This window comes from Lonchura striata, chromosome 3 (assembly GCF_046129695.1).
Source record: "Lonchura striata isolate bLonStr1 chromosome 3, bLonStr1.mat, whole genome shotgun sequence".
NCBI lineage: Eukaryota > Metazoa > Chordata > Aves > Passeriformes > Estrildidae > Lonchura > Lonchura striata.
The window spans coordinates 53,466,136-53,487,469 of NC_134605.1; the positions used below are offsets into that span (position 1 = coordinate 53,466,136).

Genomic DNA, 21,334 nt, shown 5'->3' on the forward strand with positions numbered 1-21,334 from the left:
ATTAATTGAACCTTTTGTTCTCCCATACTGACAACTGGACTCCTGTCTTTCTCAGGTCTGGACTGGAATTGCATGGTATACAAACCTGTTTGGGATTCTGTGCCCCTTCTTGCACTTTACTCAAACAAGAAGCCAAAAAAATGTGGCATTACATGCACAATGTTCATGCTCATTGAAAATTTCATCCTGCAGGGCAATGTTGTTCTACTGTTTTGTCCAGCAAAACTGAAACTTTAATAAATTAAAGGAGACTGTCTCTTCTCCACATAAGGTTCTTTTTTTTCAGTGAAAGAGAACACAAAAGGAATTAGGTAACAAGGTCAATGATGTAGAGACTACAGGTAAAGGAAGAGCCACTACCTCCACAGAATGACAAAAACAACTTAAAAACAAGTCACTGTTAATTCCCCTGTCAATACTAAATAAAGAGCTTGAATATGGTGCACCACAGATTAATGAATGCCAAGTGCAGGCTGATACAAAATACACCTTGTATTTAAGCAGTTTGGCATTTTTATTGCAGTGACTTGTCTCTATGCCAATTTTTCAGAGACAGCCTGGGAACCTGATTAACATCTCCATGTGCTCTAGCAACAGAGGCAAAGAACACCATTTCTTCATTTAAAAGTGATCTTGACAATAAAAAGTCACAATAATTAGGAAAAGAAAGCTAAGTGATCTCTAACCTTTTATTAAAATTCACTGAGAGGTCTCTTGTCTTCATTCCTTCACTAAGTTGCATGACCTCTTCAACTCCCAACTCTGACTTTTGAAACATTCATTTAGTATGGTCCTGTGAGTTAATGAAAAGTAACATGAAACAACTCAGATATTTGTTTTGCACCATAAGTTACCAGAAAGCTGGTTTAGTAATTTACAAAATCTACATTAACATATTCTGTCAGAGGTTTATACAGCATGTGAGGTCTGCAAGTGGAAAAATTCAGGGTTATCTGAAAGTGCCCACCATCAAATACTTGGATGTCTTCTTTCAGTAGCTACCAAAATGTATTTTCCTTGTTGTATCATGACATTCTAATCTCCTACATCTATTACAATCTTAATAACAAACTAACAGATTTCTAACAAATGGTTGCTAATGACTTACTAACCATAATCACATTGGGAGAACCCATATGATTCAAGAGTCAGTGCTCTGCTGGGACAAGCTAAGGCACAGGTCGCACTCTCCACAATTATGCTCTCTTAAGTTGTTTTGTAAACTTCATGTATTCAATTTTGCATTAATATCCTTGTCAAAACACATGATATTCAAATTAAAATTTACTGCAATTTCAGATTCTGGGACCCAAATATATTTTTAAAATATGATAGCAACCATAACACCTCAGTAGACGTGTGACTATTTTTTGCTATAAGGCTAGAATTTAATAATAAAAATTATAACCTATGTGTTTTTCTAAATTAGATTATAACTTAATAAATTTATAAAGTTATCAGTGTACATCACTGACTACAAAGGTAATTCAGAGACTTATACAGTTGAAAAAAACAGTTAATTTGACAAGTAAAAAATTTCAAAGTAATATATCCTGCTGATATTTTTACAGATCAAAAAAAGACATTCATTCTACATTGTCTCAACTATTTAATGAACTGCTTTATTTGATTTGGGTAAAAAATATCTGTTTTCTATTAGTTTAAGAAGTCCATACTCATTTTGGTAATGTCTTATTTTAAAATTACTTTATAATGCTGAGATTTTTGATGTTGATAAAAGTGGTATGAAAAATTTAGCAAAAATCTGGTAATTTTATTTTTGAAAGGACTGAGACCACAACCCCTTCTCAACCAGGTCACTTTGATGACCTCTAACATTGTAGTATACACTCTGTAACATAGTATTTTATTTTTGTTAGAGGTCTAAAAATCTGTAAATATTTGGCTGTATAGGTCCTGAAGCCTGCAAAGACTTGAAGTGTTCTGAGATTCAGGCATCAACACTGACAGATCATTGAAACAATTAGAACAAATTTAAGGAAAAAAAAATAATTTCAAGCCTTATCTTTTCTATTAGAGTAAGACAAAGGGTGGAAAGCGATTTAATATCTCATTTATCATTGTTTTGTTTTCTGTCTTGTCAATCTCTCTGTTTTGGCCAGGGCAGCCTTTCTTCTTTTCATTCAATAAATGCTTAAAAATTAGGATGCATTTTTATTAGACAGAGCCCTCCTCAGTGAAAAATCTGTATAGCAAATTCAATTATTAGAAAGGGAGACAATTCCTTCCATCAATTACACTAAGAGTATTTCAGAGAGAAGAACAGCATGTAAATGTGCACAAGTCAAGTAAAGATGATTTCCAAGCGTGAAAATTATTCTTGTCCCTGGCAGCTGCTATGTGAGAAGTAATAAGGTCCAGAAGCCTTGACGGCACAATCAGTGACAAGAATATCATTACGATCCATCTGCAGCCCCCAAGAGACACAAAATGCCTTGCCAATCTTTTGTTCTAAGCAAAACTAGAAATTCAAAGCAACATGTTTCCAAGCCAGGACATAGTGAGTGTCATCACACTAACACTTCCCTGACCCCCTCAAATGGTTTTGAATAAGGGCAAGCTGAGAATACCTTTCAGAAATACAGAATTTTGGTATCACAGATTTTATAGTAAATGTGTTTGCTTTGCCTGCATACTTACTTGCTTTGTGAGAAAAGGAGTGTTAGGTTTATAAAAACAAGTGAGTCATGAACAAGTCAAAATATTTCCAGTAAACTTATTTTTGCCTGAATACCCTGAGTTAACTGAAACCAAAACATCTTGCAGACTTGTATCAGTTTCACTGACTTGTGATGCGCTACATTTTGCTGAAATTGTTAGTTACAGAATCATAGAATCAACTAGGTGAGAAAAGACCTCTGATCGAGTGCAACATGACCAAACACCACCATGTCCACTAGACCACATCACTGAGTGCCACATCCAGCCTTTTATTAAACACCTCCAGGCACAGTGACTCCATCACCTCCCTTGGCAGCCCATGCCAATGTCTGATCACCTTTTCTCTGAATAATTCCTTCCAAATGTCCAACCTAAAACTCTCATGGGCCAGCTTGAGACAATGTCCTCTTTGTTGCTGGTTGCCTGGGAGAAGAGACTAACCCCCACCAGGCTATAGCCTCCTTTCAGGTAGCTGTAGAGTCAGGTCTCTCTCGAGCCTCCTTTTCTCCAGACTAAACACCCCCAGCTCCCTCAGCTGATCCTCATAAGACTTGTGGTCCAGACCCTTCACCAGCTTTGTTGCCCTTCTCTGGACAAGAGAAATTTAATTCACCTTAATTTGGGGTCCAACAGCCTAAATGTGGAAATCCTCACCTGACACATTTTTTCTTACTTTCATTGGTGCCCACCACTGAGGACCAACACTGAGTGACCTCTTTCCAGTGCCTGGCACCACTGGGATGAGGAATGGCTATCTGGCTGCCAGATTTACAGAAAGGAAATGATGCATCTACTCAGGATACCTTATGCACTAGTTTTCAAATTTCTCTTCCACTGACAGAGGGAGGAGTGGTTTTGTTATAGCGCATTTGGACTCATTCTGGCCAGCAGCTCTGGTCTTTTCTTGGATGAGCCCTGAGAATACAAAAAAAATAGTGTTTCAGCAGGCAAATCATCTGCTGCTCTTTCTTACTGTAAGAGGTATTAAGTCGCTTGCTTAATTAATATGGGTGATTGCTGAGACACCCAAGTGCAGCTGAAGCAGAAAAGGATTGTTACATCTTCTTGGTTTGTCTTAATCACTTTAAAAGAGTTTAATGTCTTTTCCTTACTCAATGATGCAGGTGAGCCATGACTCTCAGCACATAAAAAAAGAAAAAAAAAGAAGCCAGAAAGCATCCTAGAACATATATGAAACATTTCTGGAGCATTACAAAGGTTGGCTTTCTGCACAAAATGTTAAGCTGGTTGCTAAGACTAAAAGAAAACTGAATTGAAATAGAACTTGTGATTACAAAACATATCTCTGGGGGTTTTGTACTTTTATCTACCAGCTTCTTTTTTGTTATGCCAATCAAACATCACTTATTTTTCAGTAACTTCTTTCTCTTAGCTAATACTTTCAAGCATTTTACTACCTTCCCTCTGCCTTTTGCTTACTCCCTCTTTGCAGATCTTTGTTCATCATCTCTACTTTCCTTCCTTTCAAACTCCTCTCTGTTCTCTGCATGCCACATCTGTGACAATGATTCTAGAGATACTTCCACCTGGAAAAGAAGTAATATCTACGTCTTTGGAGACAAAATAAGCATTGAACTACTCTAGTTATGTCTTTAGTATGTGTTTCACTGGTCCTTCCACCACTTATTATTGCAGGACAATATAATGATCAGACACTTGGTGCCTTCTTTGGGCATCAACCTGTCAAGGTAGTGGCAAAATAGAATTTTATTGCTATATAAAAAAACTTGTTTGTTGTTCAGTTTTACAGCACTTTCATTGTAATCTTTAAAAAAGCCATACTGAATCTAAAGTTACTTATTTCTGCAGACAGGACAAACCAAAGCTGTCCATCACATTTTACAGCTGCAGTGATTGAAATAACATTCTAGCTAAAGTACAACAACAAAATTCAGTGACAGTTTATGACCAAAAGAATCACATGGGACTCTTGCTGTTGTGGTTCTCTCTGAAAGACATGCATCACTCATGCAGAAGACATCCTTGCTTCTCCTCAAGAGTCCCTCAACACCATTAATAGCAACAGAAACCTGGAAACAAGAGAGTGAGAGGAATAGCAAAGTTTAATATAGCTCAATGCACTACATTTGCTTGGTGTTGTGCATTTTCACACAGGTTAGATACTGCTACACTAATATTTTCCTAAGTGCTTTCATAAGCTTATATTTTTCTATCCCAAGTTGTTTGTGAAACAGCTTCTAAAATAGTGCTGTAGGTGCAAGATACAGAAAGATAAAAGCAGATCTACTCTGTCCTCCAAGACAGAACTATTTTACAAAGGCATCCTTGATCCTTATTTAGCACTGAAACACAAAACATCAATGAGTACAAGCAGAAAAAGCAAGAAAAAAGAGGAAATATGAGAAACATAGAGACAGTAAAGTCCATTGGAAATAGCTGAAATTGTCATTTCAAAAATGTCTGGAGCCCAAACCACTTTCACAGCAAATTGCAAATAGCCCATATACAGAAGAATGCATTGGAACTTAAAAATAAATCAGAAAAAAACCCAAAATTAGAAGCAAATATTTATTTGACTATCCCCAGGATATGTGTGCAATTAAATTTTATGATCCACTTTCAAGACTTTCCCATACAGAATTCAAGTCAACTGACCTTCTTTCTGTCCTAATTCTTGTTATTTCCTGCCAGTTATCACAAAATAGCAGTATCCTTGGCATCATTCAAAGAGATTTCCTACTTTTTTCCACACAACGCAAGAAAAGAACAAACAGATTCTTCTGGATTTAGTGACAATTAAATGATGCAGCCTCCTGCACAGTGGCACAGGCTAAAGTAGAAGTGTGTGACTGCTGTTCCCTTGGTGTTCGGAGCAGTCTTGTTTGCCTCATGCTTATCTTTGAACGCAGGAACATCCTAAAATAAAAGCTCAGAGGGGCCAGTAGGGAACTAGCTGGCAATACTCTAGTATTGAAACATCTTGTGGGCCAGGTTGCTCTTACTGAAGAGGGCGATTTAGATTTGTAAAGTTAGGTGTAAGGTCAAGTGCTCAAACACATCAAACTTACAACGCCAGCACTGACTGCCTTAAGCATAGTGTGTGTATTCACTTATGAGCATGGTGGGAGTCAATATTTTTGGGGGTTTAATCATCAATCAATAAATTAGCAATTTGAGGGAGGGATAGCAGATCAGGTCCCAGCCCTGCCAATATACTGTAAATTAAATGTGTCTCAATAGTCAAGGGGAAGGGAATTAGCTTATAATGCTTCCTTTTCACCAAGTCCTGGCAGAAGGGCAGGCACTGAGAGAAGACAAGCAACTGCTCACAGAACTTCACAACAGGAGGTTCTTGATGCAGAGAAAATTACAGAAATTAGAGGAAATAGAAGTCATTGCCTTTAGTTAGAGAGCATGAATTTCTGACCTGCCCTGGTTAAACTTAGAGAATAAACTACATGATTTAATGGTCCTCTTTAGGAAATAAATAATTATTTTCTTGTATTTATGAGATTTTTTGTACCAAACTCTCCCACTATTGTTCTCACTCTGATACACAGGCCCAGCGGAACTGGTACAGTCCTTCTAATCTTATTTCTCTCTTTTATTCCCACTCATCCTATCTTCTGCTTCTTACACAAATAATCCTATTATCAATTTTCAGCATCTGCATGATCATAACAACCAGGTCCTATTTACATGTCAGAGCACTGAATAATTCAAAAAGGGGTGCTGGTCAGCCCATTACACAGTTATAGTACTCCAGGATCTATTTCAGCTCCCATTAGGTTTGCAAATGAGATTTTGACTGCTTTGACTTACAATTCAGGGCAAGTAACACACTAATGGTGGATAACATACTGCAGATACAGTGGCACCAGGGCAGCGAACACACACAATATTGAGGAATAAAAACAGTTTGTCACTGATCCTATGACCATACCTGTATTTCTGTTCAGCTCAACCCCCCGTGTTCCACCCAGAGCCACCGCCCCATTTCGTGTTGTGCCGTGTGACCACTCCCCACGCACAGAGGTGGAGCGGTGCCCCTTGCGCTGCTTTTCCAAACCAACAAAAGGGACAAGAGGGACCAGTGAAGGGAAATTCCCAATGACAGCATCTTTCTTTCTCCCCAATGAAGGGTCAGAGCGCAGCAGAGATGTTGCAGGGACGCTGGCATACTGAAGACCTCACAACAAAAAAGGGGCACTCTTGCAAAGTGCCAAGAAGGGACAGGACTTCTTGATAACTTGTGCTGCTGCTGCATGTAATTAGGTATCTCAGACACAGCCAGATTTTCTGCTAAGCTTTGGGACAACCAAGAATCAGGTTATACCTGCTGATGTTAATTTTACAACTGCAATGCAATCCAATCTGAATGTTCAGATTGGAAACCTCTTCCCCATTCTGTCAGAGCTGGATTGCTAATCTCCTGGTAATAACGCCAGGCACATCCTCTCCTACTGATTCCTGGAAAGAGGACGTATGTGTCATTTCTATTTATTCATGAAGATCTTCATCATGGTAGACAAAGTGGCCACAGACAAACATGAATGTAGATATATCATGCATGCAAAAAAAAAAAAAGGCTTGGATTCTGCCCTATGCAATCCTTTCTAAATTAAAAATATCAGATGAGGTGGGAAGATTATGTTTTAACTCACATTGTAAAGACAGATAGTACTTTTGCTCTTCATCTACTACTTTAAATACCTTCTACAAAAGCAGTTTGCCGTACTGGCCACTCATTGCAAGGTGGTTGTTTCTTGTTGTGTTAAAAGTCAGACAGAAAGCAACAGCCCTCAGAGAAAGTTTGGCTGTCCAATATTCACCTTTCTTAAAAATGAACTGTCATTTGACTAAGGGACAGAAACTTCTAATAGAAAAATAAAAAACAACTGAAAGTTAACTTTTGACCAAGTTAAGTACTTTAACTAAAAAATGAATCCTGTGTAATAGGATATAGTAAATGTAGTAAATTCCTCTTCCACAGAGGAAAAAAAAAAATTAAAAAGGTGTGTGTCCCGTAGCAGTCAATGACAGCTCAAGGCTTGACCTCGGCAAGCTATCAGCCTCCTGAAGAGAGTTGGAAAACTGCGCAAGCCATGCTGCGGCTGCTTCTGTCAGCGGGGGTTTTGATGCAGGCGAGACCCGTGTGCGAGCGGCGGGCACACCTTTGGAGCCGCAGTTGTTTTTCCACGCAGGAACAAACCTCCCAGACCACGACCCGTGTCTCTTGTCACGGGGGTGCCACCGCCGCACGCGGGACACTGCACCGCCCGCTGCCCCACGCTCTGCCCTGAAAGCCCGTGGGGCTGGAGAGGCACGACGGAGGGATGAGGAGACGTCCCCTCCTCCTCCAAATCTGCGGTCCTGCGGCCTTTCTGTGCCCAGAGGCAAGAGGGGCCGGGGCGGGCGCCCATCCCGGGGCTCCGGTGCGCGGCGCTGCGGGCGGACAAGCGCGAGAGCCTGCACGGCGGCCGGGACGTGAGGAAAGTCGAGGGGGGAAAACGGAAAATAAATAAGTAAAGACGAAACTCTCCTCCTGAAAGCGGACACGTTGTGGCACAGTTTTCCTGCGGCGGCGGGCCCGGTCCGACGGCGCCGGTGCTCGGCGCCCGCCCCCCAGCGCCCCGCCCGGAGCGGGCCCCCGCTGCCCCGCTGCGGGACGGCGGAGCGCCCCCGGCCCGGCCCCGCACGCCGGCCCCGCTCACCTCATGGCCCGGCTCCGCGGGCGCCGCCGCTCCCCCAGCGCCGGGCCGGGGAGCGCAGCGGCGACAGTGGCGGCTCCTCCCGTCCCCGCGGCGGTGCCCGGCCCGGGGAGACGCCTGGCGGCGGCGGGCGGGCCGGGGGAGGGCCGGGCCGAGGGGCGGCCGCGCCGCGTCCCCTCCCCGCTCCGCCCCTGCGGAGCGCCGGGACGGGCGGGGGGATGCGGCTCCGCCACCGCCGGTGCCCGGGCGCTCCGTGTGAGCCGGCGCTACCGGGAGCTTGTTCTCAGGGGCGTGCGGGTGCCGCGGCTGTCGATACTGCCTCTGCCGTGGCCTCCGTCCCTGTGAGGATCCACAGAACCTCCTGACCCGCACTGCTGGTGGTTAACAACTTCCCAGGAAGGCACCTCACAGCAGTGAGAATGTCCTGCACACACGTCCCGGTTTTGCTTCCTTTACTTGGGGTTCAGTATCAAGACTCGTACCCCAGCAGGCCGAAGGGAAGGCAGTGTGTGCGCATCCCCTGAAGCGACCAGGGGCTGTTTCTTGTACGGTCACGGGTCAACCCTGAGGAGATGATTCCCCCTTGCCGTTACTACCAAGCTGGACGGGACTTTGAGCAACCTGAGCTACTGAAAGATATCCTGGCTCACGGCAGGTGTGGGATTGCACCAGATATCTATAAAGGCCCCTTGCAACTCAAACTACTCTGTCGTCCTATGAGCCAGTGTGATTCAAGTATTGGCTGCTTATGCTATAAATGAGTAAATTTTGCAGAAATTGGACACCATTGGGGTTCAGCAGAGAAGTTCAGACGGGCTTCACTAATGCAGGGTGTGCAATGTGCAGTAGGGGACACACATCTTTCCCAGCGTTTCTCCAGCCGGATTGCCGCGGGCTGTCCTGCCCTCTAGTGCCAGCAGCGCCCGCTCCCTCTGGCCTCTCCCGCTCCCTGCTGCACGCACGCACCCAGGAGCTGCAGACCCCCCTGCACCTCCCGTGGGTGCAGGGCTGCCCACCCTGCCGTCCTACCTGCCTGCCGGGGACAGCTGCTGCTGGGAACACTGACCCAGCAACCACACGGCCCTGCTGCAATGTAGCACACGTGTACTTCTGTGAGGGGGCCTGCCCCACCTGAGAAACCGGCCTGTGAACGTACAACTAGCTACACATGGCAGTGAAGGCACATTTTGTCAGTCATGTCTGGTACTGTTTCCAGTGAATCAGCAGGAAAGGACGATTACAAAGAAAACCGAGACGAGACTTAGTGTGTAGCTCCAGACCCTCACTTCCAGGAGGGGGCTCCATGAGAGGATACTGAGGAGGATTTTGCCTAGGCAGAAATTCCCAGGGGCAGGAAACTCTTTGAACTTGACAAGCCTGAGGAACAGCTGGTTTGGCTGTATTACCTGCTGAGATGTCCATTGAAGTTTGTGAGGAAAGGAAAGACTAACATGAATCAAAAGCAATTCATTTAATTGCTGCAGTAACTATCTTTCAAAATAAGGAAAGTTAGGAAATATTGTTCTAAGAACATTATCAAAGCACTTACAAAGATGGTTATTATGATGCTCTCAATATCCTTCTCATGACCTTCTAACACAGGGTGTGGGACAGCATTGCTTTTCAACTGTAAATCTCCCAGGTTTTGATGGATTGAATTGTAAAAGGGGACAGAATTTCCGTGCCATTCATTGCACTAGTAACTTCTCTCTTGATTCTAGCAGCCTGAAATCAGCAATTCCAGCATACGGAAAACATGTTTTAATGCTCTACTGTTGCTTAGGTTCATCCTTCAGCATGACTAGGGCACAATACCTGTAAATAGATAGGAATTAAATCCTTATTTCTAAGACACTGGTCTCCATTTACTTGATGACTTGCCTGTTTGCTACTCAGTTTCCAAATCTGCTGTTCCCTCTTGATCTTATTCTTCTAACTGAGAAGAGGTGGAATCTGAAGGCTATTCCTCTGCTACAGGTTGGTCAGCCTCTTCTTCCTCTGCAACAGGTTGGTCAGTCTCTTCTTCCTCTGCAACAGGTTGGTCAGTCTCTTCTTCCTCTGCAACTGGTTGGTCAGCAGCGTCTGCCTCACCAGACATGGGAGCTGCATCTGCTGTCCCAGGCTCTTCAGAAGGTGCGTTTGTCTGAGCAGATGGAGGTGGATGGCTAAATTCATCTAAGCGTTTTTCAACCACCATACGAATCAAAGCTGAAACAGAGATAGCCAACATTTACAACCATGGAGAAAAACCCCTATAATTTGAGAAATTATTTTTTTTTGTGTATATTACTGACCTATAAATCCCTAAATAGAGAAATAACCCTGAAGTAACTCTAAAAATAAAGAAATACCTAAGGACTAGAGCAAGACAATGGTATCTGGTTAAAACCTTAAACAGATTTAACAAAAATATAATAGATATTCTCATCAATATTATATCCTGCAGCAACATTCTCCTTAGGATGTTTATTCAGTAGTAACATACAATATTTTCTTCATACAGAAGAGAAATTTCCCTTCCTTCTGAAAAGCTACATGAAGAAGTGATCCTTCAGTGTACATAGTGGCACATGTATCAGCCTGAAATACCTAACACACCAGCTGTAATTGTCCAAATAATATTATATCTTAACAAATAAAATTCAGGGTCCTGATTAAACTAAAAATAAATCAAAGGAAGCAAACATAATTGTAATAAAACCCAAAATTCCAGCAAGAGGAAAACTATAAGAATGAAGATGTTATGCAAGTGTAAAAAGTTGTTTGATGTAGGAGCACCCTGCTGGGCATACATACACCGTACTTTTGTATTTATACACAAGACAGAATCCAGGTTTTTCAGGTGTTTCAACTATAGCCTCTAAATTAATAAAAGAGCCCAAATATTTAGTTTGAACTAGCCAAAGAAGACTGATATTTCAATCTATTTCAAAAGCAAGGACATTATGATTGACTGATTAGGAGGTAAGCCCTTGTTTTGATGAAAAATATTGGTCACCTCATGTCTCAGTCAACCATCGCCCACCATCATCCTCCTTTCAATGTAGGAGAACAATTCATAGCTCTGTGAGATTACACAAGCAAATTAAGACACTTTCATGGTATACATGTACAGTATACAAGATGGGCTTTTCTGTTCCCACTGGCACGATCAGGCGCACTACAGAGAACACTACAGCAGTGGTGGCTGTGTAACAAAGAGGAAGTAGGAGCTTTATAGCAGAAAAAAATAATTCTGTTCCTGACATAGATGTTGTATCTCCCAGCATTAACAAATCTGAAACAGTATAAAGTCAGAAGAGAGTGGATAGTGCAGCATGACTGACACTTACGTTGTTTCAGCTGAAAATCAGTTATCTAGTTGTATGTAGCAGTAGTTTTCCAACATTAAAACATGTTAATATAGTAAAAAAACCAAACCAAATCAACAAGCAAATACAAACAAACAAAACCCCCAGCACAAAAAACCATGGGTATTTGGAGTTTCTCCTAAAATGACACTTGCTACCTTAACCCACAGTGACCATATAAATGTGACATTTGTTCTGACCAGAAAAAAAACAATCAAGAATATCAGGCAGTCTAGATTACATTCCAGGATTTGGTAACTTACAGTCAAGCATTGTCCTTCCCAGAACCTTCTTCTGTAGTGTTTCTTCCACTTCTGACATTAGCCATGGAAGGAATTCTGTCTCAATATCTGTCAGAATTTAGCAGGAAGAAACAAAGGGAAATATCACTTTATAAAGGATGAGCAACAGAACTATTTGCTACAATTAAGGGATTAACCCCCCCTGCCAAAAGGCACTTATTCTGTAAGAGTCACATGAAATCTCAGATATTGTTTAGATTCTTATCTCCAACCTCTTACTTTGGTTCCTGATCATTATAGATTCAGAGCAGAGTCCTCTCAACTGCAGTTATTTTCAGAGGTCTGGCACCCTTGAAGGGCTTAGCACAGATGAGATACACAGTCGTCTGTTCTAGCGAGATCCAAATAACTATCCTGAACAAGTCAGAAGAATAATATTTCCTGCCTTGCTTTCCAAAGACATTTGGCTTCTGGTCTGCTGAAGACATTTGTTCTGTCTGACTAAGGAGCTCTTGCTTACTTATGAATTTCTCAAATTATACTTTTTGTACACTGTGATCCCAAAGCCTGCCCTGGTTGCAAAACACACTCAGTTTCTGCATTGACTTCATGATTTACCCTGGAGAGAGTGTAATTCTCATTCTCAAGCTGTGGTCTGTGCCCGTGTGGAGACTGGTGAAGTGGGGTGCAGAAAGATAGTTCATAAGAAATGCTGCTGATTCTAAGGATTTGGAAGCCACTGATATACAACTCCAAACCTATTTTCAGGACCTAATTCTAATTGACTAATTTGTCACTTGCTCTGATAATCATTACAAAATATTCAGAATGACATAATGATTTCTTTGTCTGTTTTATAAAAAGACATGTACTTCAATTTGGATCTCTCTCCTAATCCTAACCACCCATTTATTTCTCTCCAGTTCCAAAGTAGCTCTTCTCATTGTCAAACTGTCAGCTCTTGTTTATTCTTCACTATTTGTACAGATGACCAATAATGTTTTTTGTGTTCAGCCACAAATGTAAATGAATAAAGTCTTGTGACATTATTCTAAACAATAGTAAAATACACTATGTTTCATAGTTGTTTTGAGCTTTATATTACTCTGCTCACATATTTTAAAAGAAAAAAACAAACCCAACCTCTTTCTATAGGGTCATAAAAAAATCCACTGTCATGAAGTTTGTTGAAGACTGAGGGAATGAGATCAGCCAGATAACGCTGAGCAAATGCCCGAGCTGCAATTTTCTCTGCAGTTTCTCTCTGTTTCCGCAGCTTTTCCAGGTGCTCCAGTCTGCGACGTTCCTGTCAAGGCAATTATGCATTTAAAACTTAGAGGCCTTTAGCTGTCACTTCTTTGATCTAGATCTTGAAGAATTATCACAGTGTGTGTCCCATAAATAGCAAAGATAGCAAAAAGTACATAAAATGATAATCTCTACCTGGTATTTGCAGCCTCTAACTTCTACTGAAATTCTTCACATGAAAGAGTGCTTGAAAGAAAGTTTGTACTTAATCTATGGAGTATTAAAATACCCCAAATTACAGGGAAACACATTTCTGTAGTATTCCTTTTCTGAATTTGGCAAGTCTGTAAAATAAGGGCATTGATGTTGGCCAAATGAAACCCTTCTCTGATGCCTTAATATACATTATTGTCATGACTTTGTGTTTTATTATTGCAGATCAAGCTGATTATTTGCCTTGGAATATGATGAAGTTGGATAAGTATTTTCCAAACTTTTTTATCTTCCAATATTATATCCTATTGCATGGACAAAAAGATTAAAACTCAAATTAGTTCAGGAAACCATTAGGAAACACAATTATACAAGACTGATGAATAGCAAGTAATTAACACTTGCCTTCTTTGTTTATTCCTATTTACTAAATATTACTAATACGGCATAATACTTTGCAACCTTGAGATGTACGTGTGCACACAGAGTAGAGCATACATTGTGTGTGAAAGACCAGGAGGTCTCTCTTACTTCCAAGCACTCTGACTATTTGTTTAGCACTTATAAGGAAAAGGCGTAAGAAAGAGCTAAACAGGTACAGAAGAAAATGCTGTTAGTTTTGGCCTTTTGACCAGGTGTCCAACTACACCAAGTCACTTAAGCACGACTGCTCCAAATAAACACAACAGTGTGGTGCTCTTGTATGGGAGCAAGTGGCAGAGTGCAGCTGTACATCATCAAAATGCTTTAAGGTATATCAAAGCTGACAGTACCCTTTTGGGCATACCCAGCTTATATCACAGGCTATCTTTCAGTACTGGAAATGTTTTTCTCCCTTCTGACAGGAAGTCCCTTAGGAAGTCCTACCTTCTCCTCTTTGATTCGCCTGTCCTGCTCTTCCAAGCGCTGTAATTCAGCAAACTCTGCATTACGCAGCTCTGCAAAGGCACGCTGATGTGACCACAGCTGGGCCAGCTCTTCTTCTTCCATGACTTCCAGCAAAGCTTGCTCAACCGTTTTTCCAACCAACACTTCCAGGATTGGCTTAACTTCAATGTCAAAGTCAAACAACTGAGGATGGGAGTCAGAAAAACAGAGATAAATATCCCTTGACCACAATTACTCTTAACAAGGATTGGCAAGGAGAAAAGGAGGATGGACAAAGGCCTTGTACTGAAGTCAGGCTGGAGAAGTGCAGGTGAGGGACCAGTGGCAGCTAAGGCAGAGAGAATCACAAGTGCTGCTGGGGGTTAAGTGGTGAGTGGGCTGGCCTGAGACGCCACACAGCCTCCCACAGGCCCTGTGGGGACTGCCAGGGAGAAGATAAGCACTTATCTGGACCCTACTTCTGTGTTCCCAGTCCCTCCTTGGGTTGGACATGTTTTACAGAAGAGAACATTTCTCAACACTGTATTGCTTAGTTCAAAGCAGCACAACCAGTGCACATGGCAACACATCTCCCTTAATTTTGCACTTAACCTCAAAGCAGACCTCAAAGTGAGTTGGGTTTGGGTGGGGTTTTTTTTGTTTCTTTTGGGTCGTTTTTTGTTGGTTTTTTTTTGTTTTTTGGGTTTTTTTGCATTTTCTGTGAGGATTAGCTCCTTTCTATTTCTACTTCAGTTTTACATCAGAAATGTGTTTTGGATAGGAGACATATTTTGATAGCATTTGTGAACCTGAATTCATACCTCTCCTTCTTCTATTTGAGTGGCCACATCTTTTCCTGATTTGGCTGGTATGAAGAGTGGAGTGGGTGGTCTGTCCAAAAAGTCATCTGTTTGACACTCTCCATCAACCTCTATTATTCGATCACTAATCTCTTCCAAATACAATTCTAGAAACAAAAGCACAATTAATATTCAAAGTGGGATTTCTTTCATTTTAGCTTTCACCTGTTTTTGATGACTGTGTATTCTGAATTACATCTGAATTGCAAAGAGTGCAATAAAATGTTTTCTATAAAGTTAGAAAAAAGGCCTCTCAAAACAGGTCAGTTTTCTGCAAAGGCCATCTGATGCTGTGTTCTCTGTAATGTCAGATGCACTTCATGGAAGTGATTCCAAAAACAGTAGTTCACCTTAAGCAAAACTTTTAAAACCTTCCATTTCAAGTACACATGAAATTTGTCTAATTATACCAAAAATGGAAAAAATAAATGAAGCAGTCTTGACTAGTATTCAAGAATATATACTGAAAAATAGACCTTCTGGGAAAATGTCACTTATTAGACAAGTTTAGAATATCTGATTCCAGCATTCCATGATTTTAAACTGTGTGGTTCTACCACCAGTTTAGCAAGTGAATATAGATCAACAAGCTTTTGTTTTCAGATAGATATTAAAAAATGCAGCCTTTTACCTGTCTGCACATGAACATGTTCTCTGCCTTCCACAGGCTCTGGTGTTCCTGGTCGAATATGCACTTGTGTAAACTTTCTGGCCAGTACTTTTCTCCGTGCACTCCTCTGCCTTTTAACCTCAAGGGTATGGGGCTCGGTATGCTGAGCAGGCGTAAAGAAGAAAGATCCCAACAAAACACAATACACTTTGTACTTGAAAATTATATTCAAGTCCAGTTATCAGACTATGAACAGAATTGTCTGCTAGATAAAAATTATAGCTCAATTATTGCTGATTAAACCAAAGAAACTCATAATAACATTTAAATTCAGTATTCTACTTATAGATTGAGATAAACATCAGAACTTTTAACTTCTTAAACAAAACTTACATAAAATTCACTCTAAGAAATGGCTACAGAACAGCATAAAGCTATTTTCAAACAGTAGCTTTTAAAAATACTGCTTTAAATTCACATAAGATCAAATTAGCTATGTAGAAATATTATCTGAAAACAAAGTATCATATTTGGGTGGGACTCCGAGCAACCTGGACCAGTGGAAGATGTCCCTGCCCATGGCAGAGGGATGGATATCTTCAGGATTCCTTCCAACCCAAACCATTCTAAGATTCTATGCTTTACTATCACATCAGCATATAGCAGTAATACAAACAAAATACTTTGGCATCCTCACAAGCAGCTTTTGCATACACCTGGACCATTTAGCTCTGCTTCTGTGGTAGGATAAACCAAAGTCTACCCCACAACTCAACTTCCCAAGAGCTGTAATTCTCCCTGATGACACCTTGCATATGATAAGAGATTATCGAGTAATGACTTGTGGTCAGGACCATTACACTAAAGAAATGGAGAAGGAAAATAAAAGCATTAAGTACTTAATGGGGGGTAAAAAAATCAGAAATGCAGAAGTTCATATGAAACTGAGTACTTTAAAGAAGAGGTGGAAACAGTCACAGGCTGGTTTAACTGGAGAGCCTGTGACTGCGTGAAACCATTGCAAGTAGAATTACAGCTTCGGTAATTAAAATTAGCTTTGCTGCCCTACCTATGACTTTCCAACAAAACTGTAGCATGATGCACTTCAGCGAACCCCAGTACCTGCGGTGGGGAAGGACGGACGGACAGAACGTTTCCGCGCACCACCCTCGGGTCGAACATGATGTTGACGTAGCTCAGCGGGCGCTTCTCCCTGCGGCACAGCACACACAGCGCCGCTGGCGGCTTCCCCCGGGAGGAAGGCGAGGCGGGGGGGCTGCGCTCCCCGGGAAGGGCGCTGGGATAAGGGGAAAGGCGCAGCGGGACGCCGCACGCCGGCACTCACGTCTCGGCGGCTTTGGACTGCTCTCGGTACTTGGGGCGGGAGGACAGGGAGCGGGGCTGGCTGCAGAAGCTGTAGGGCACGTCGGCGGGCTCGGGCGGCCGGACGGGCAGCACGGCGGGCTCCATGGTGGGCTCCACGGCGGGCTCCGTGCGGCGGCTCCGCTCCGCGCGGGCGGGCGCGCCTGAGGAGCGCTAACGGCGTCCGTCTCCCGGGCAACGCGCGGCGCGTGCGCCGCGGGCCGGGAGGCTCCTTAAGGATCGCCCATGGCTAGGGACGCGTCCCGCTAGAGCAGGGTGCTCAAAGACCCACCCAGCCCGACCTCGAACGCTTTCAGGGTGGGGAATTCACAGCCTCTCTGGGCAACCTGCTACAGTACCTCACCACCCTCCCAGCAAGCAAGGCCTTCCTAATAGCTAAAATCTAAATCTCCCCTCTTCCCGGTTGAATGCATCCCCCTTGTACTGTCACTACACGCCCTTGCAATAAGCCCCGCTCCAGCTCTCTTGTCGGCACTTCGGTACTGGGATACCGCGGTCAGCTCACTCCGGAGCCTTCCCTTTGCTGCGCACGGCCTTTCCCGGCCCGGAGCTGTTCCAAGCCTCGGGACCGCCGGGCGCTGGGAAAGCGCCGGCGCGACCCGCGGCGCGCTCTGCTCGGCAGCAATGAGGGCCTCGGGCCGCGAGGTGGCGCCGTCCTCCCGCCGCCACCGGGACAACTCCCCAGGGAAGCGCCAGCTGCGCTGGCACTGGCACTGGCGCGAGAAATTGGCTGTGGGATCGCGAAACCCTGCTGGCGGCTTAAGTACCGGTGTCCTGGAAGTATCGGCTCGAACAGCTGCATCCCAAATTTATGTTTTCCACGTAAGCTGGAGATCTGGATACTGTAAAAGTGTCCTATGATGACAGAGGGAAGATGAAGTGGGTCCTCAGTATGCTGTCCCACCCGTGGTAAGCTGTGCTCCCTGCCAGAGCAAATCATGAGCATGTGTTTTCAGCTTCTGTGAAGAATTTCCACTGAGAGAAACATAAAAGCATTGTAGGGTCACTGGTGCAGTCATAGCCCCTTTTTTTAACCTAGGTGGGTAGGGAAATGCTTTGATTCTTTTAGCAAGACTTAACATATAAAACAGTCCATGCCATTTGTTTCTGAAACCTTTGTTTTAAATGTAATTCTTGTGTTTAATTCTATTTATTTTAGCTCAGTTATGTTACTGGTGCTCCACTGCAGCCCTGAGTACTTCACAGGAAGCCTTAAAGGCATGGGAAAAGCTGTGGAGCAGGAGAAACTGTTTGAAAAACAAGTTTAAGAAACCCACCCTGAACTAAAAACAAATAAACAAACAAAATCAGAAAACTCAAAAACAACAAACAAACAAAAAACCCTATTGAATCAGTCCTGCAATACTTGCTTGTGTCTGGGCAAGCAAAATTAATAAACGGGTTTTTGGTCCAGCCAAGCCAAAGTACAATGGTCCTTAAATTTGACCAGAACCAATAAAATCCTTTGATTTTGGAGTCCTGACTCATATTTTCTGAAAATTTAAGTTTGGCTATATAGTTGACTATACTGCTTTTAGACTGGGGACTTGAAATCTGGGTAGACCTTTCCAAGTTTTTTACAGATCTGCTTTTTCTCTTTGTGTGAAAACAGCCACAGCATAGCCTTAAAAATATTAGTCTGAATCTGTCCAGGGCATGCTTGCTGAATAACCCTAGAAATTTGGCTGGAATGGACTGGACAGGAAGACAATAAGAAAACAGCCTGTAACCACTGGAGCTAGGATTCCTGAGGAGTTGCCTGTTCCCTATTGACTACAAATCCTGTGAAGATTAAGATGTTGCATCACAAGTTCATTTTGTTTACTTGGCCCCAGCTGGTGTCTCACTTTTTGGGAGAATTTCTCATTCACCTGATATGTTCACTGGTTGACTGGCTCTTTATCTCTGTGAAACATTGCTGCCTCCTGAATTGAAAGTTCAGTGTAAAGGTCTCTGCAGGTTTATAAGCGAAAAAGACATGCCCAGAAAATAAGGCAGCTTTTCTCCCTTGCCCCCTTTTATGCTGAATTTTTTTTGTTTGGTTGGTTGGTTGTTTTTTGCTTTGTTTGTGTTTTGGTTTGGGGTTTTTGTTGTTGTTGTTTGGGTTTTTGTGGGGTTTTTGTTTTGTTTTGTTTTGTTTTGTTTTGTTTTTCTAAAACAAAACAAAAAACGGGTGAGTTCTGAAACACTTTGTGTCATCATAAGACTGAGTGGAGCAGGATCCAAACCCACACTGATTGTAATCAGACTCCTGCCATTAGTTGCTTTCTGGATCTTACAGTAGCAATGGCTTTTTCACATATTTTTTTGAGGATTTTCTTGGACCTGCACAATTGCAGTGCCAGACGTACTGCCTGGTAAATGGGCCTAGCTAGCAAGGAATGAATCAGCCCATCTCCCTTATGGCAGCTAAGAAAGGTCTTTTGAAGTGCCTTCAGCTGACTTGAAAGCTGCAGAATGAGAGCTTTATCTCCTTCCAGGTTTGCTGTGGGTCTGTTAAAAGGCCTTGAACATACTTGGTTTTTTGTTTGTTTTCGTAAGAATTTCCTGGCATTGTACATGCCTTATGGCATGCCCTTGGTTTTCTTTTTTTGGATGTGGAATGAGTTTATTCACAGCAAAACAAATGTGAAGGTGTCAGTGTGTAGTAAAAGAAGATGTGCACCCACTATTTCCTGCAGCACTTGGGATGCATCTGTAACTAGTGAATGACACCTTGAAATACAATATGAGGGATCTGCAGTGCTGAGCGCTGAGCCTGGGTTTTCTTGGGGTCATAGCTTGGATGTTGCTACACTGGGAGACCTTGTGCCACAGTTCATTACACAATGCAATGCTGAGCAGACTAGCTGAGTCCAGTTTTCACCATCTTAACTTTCTGCAGCATTTCATAATTAAGAAAGTAAGGAGGTTTATGGATCTAGGCATAATGTTTAATTACCAAAAAGGACAGGGAGGGGCATAATGCCTTGCTAGAGCATTGTCTTCTGTCTGGAGGAGGACCATGGCTGCTTATAAAATCACAGGAATTCTTCCCTGGTGTAAAACTGTGTAATTATGTGAAATTTGAGTTAGATTTGGTTCTCCATGGTCCTGAAATGGAACTTTAATCTGTGAGTCTTACCCCTTGAGCCTGCAGTTAAAAGCGTGGATCTCCCAGTCTTGAAAGCAACTCTAATTGAGGCCAAAATGCCATTGCTTTCAAGTAGACATCGAAGAATCACAGAGCAATCTAGACTGAAAAGGACTCTGGAGGTCTCTAGTGTAGCCCTCTTGCCTAAGCCAGGACAAATTCAAAGATAGATCAGATTGGTCAAGGCCTTCTCCTGCCAGCTTTTGAAAATCTCCGGGGTTCGAGATGGTTGAAATAGCCTTGAAAATCCCAGAAATCATCATGCCACTGTTAATCAATGCCCTGAGATGTCTGATGGAAATACAAAGAATACAGACATGGTGTGACAGAAAAGATGAAAAAAAATCATAGAGCCCAAGTGAGGTGTATATGTACTATTTGTCCTGATGCTGCGAGAAAACAATTAATAGAAGTACCCTGAAACCTGTTTAAACTTGCTGCAGTGACATGATCAGTGAGAATCAGCAAATATTCTGTCAGTATTATATCACTGGTGGCTGCCAGCCCATGGTGTCTTTGCTGCTGTTCATGGGTGCTGGGCTCAGTGCATCAGAAATAAACAAGCCTCGTCCCAACAGGGAAATACTCAGCTTTAAAAAATTATAATGTGCCAAGCTGGGAGTTTTGGCAGATGAGAGACACAGGAGGAAAAATAAATACTGGAGCTACACTTGAGTTCATCAATATTTTTTAATAAGGGTTGTTAATAATGATACATAAACATTAATAGAAAAGAAAGGAGATCCTATCACTCATATCTTCAACCCAAATTATTAAGCTTCCTTTTCTGTGTAAAAGCACAGCTTCCTCTTGACTCCGATTCTGAGTTTGTGGGGTTGGGCAGGACTAGAAAGTTTCAGTTCTCAAGACTGTAATTTCTCCAATACTAATGAAAAAAACAGAATTTATTAATCATGGTTTCCAGACAAAATTTACAATGATGTTTCCCCCTACACTCCACCTCTGACTCTCAGCACCATTTTTCCTAGGCTGCCTTTTCCTCATGCTCCCCACAAGCTTTGTTTTTCAGCGTGCCTGCTCTTGGGGCTCTTG

General features: G+C 42.5%; 2 protein-coding genes across 4 annotated transcripts in view; both read right to left on the reverse strand.

The window, feature by feature from the left end:
- Positions 1 to 8,473, reverse strand: part of PLAGL1 (PLAG1 like zinc finger 1) — a 43,561-nt gene extending 35,088 nt beyond the window's left edge. For 2 of the 3 annotated variants that reach the window (XM_031504349.2, XM_021540404.3), the window contains exon 1: positions 8,379 to 8,473. The gene's annotated coding sequence lies outside the window, so the exon portion shown is untranslated. The remainder of the gene's footprint in view (positions 1 to 8,378) is intronic. The other variant, XM_031504351.2, reaches the window with a different exon arrangement.
- A 1,280-nt stretch (positions 8,474 to 9,753) lies between these two features.
- Positions 9,754 to 17,235, reverse strand: RSPH3 (radial spoke head 3). The gene is made up of 8 exons (XM_021540405.3): positions 17,111 to 17,235; positions 16,888 to 16,978; positions 15,787 to 15,928; positions 15,117 to 15,262; positions 14,296 to 14,499; positions 13,111 to 13,273; positions 11,989 to 12,075; positions 9,754 to 10,583 (listed from the first exon to the last, which is right to left on the reverse strand). The coding sequence occupies exons 1-8, from the start codon at positions 17,233 to 17,235 to the stop codon at positions 10,336 to 10,338; spliced, it is 1,206 nt and encodes a 401-aa protein (XP_021396080.3). The 3' UTR covers positions 9,754 to 10,335.
- Between the last annotated feature and the right edge of the window lie 4,099 nt (positions 17,236 to 21,334).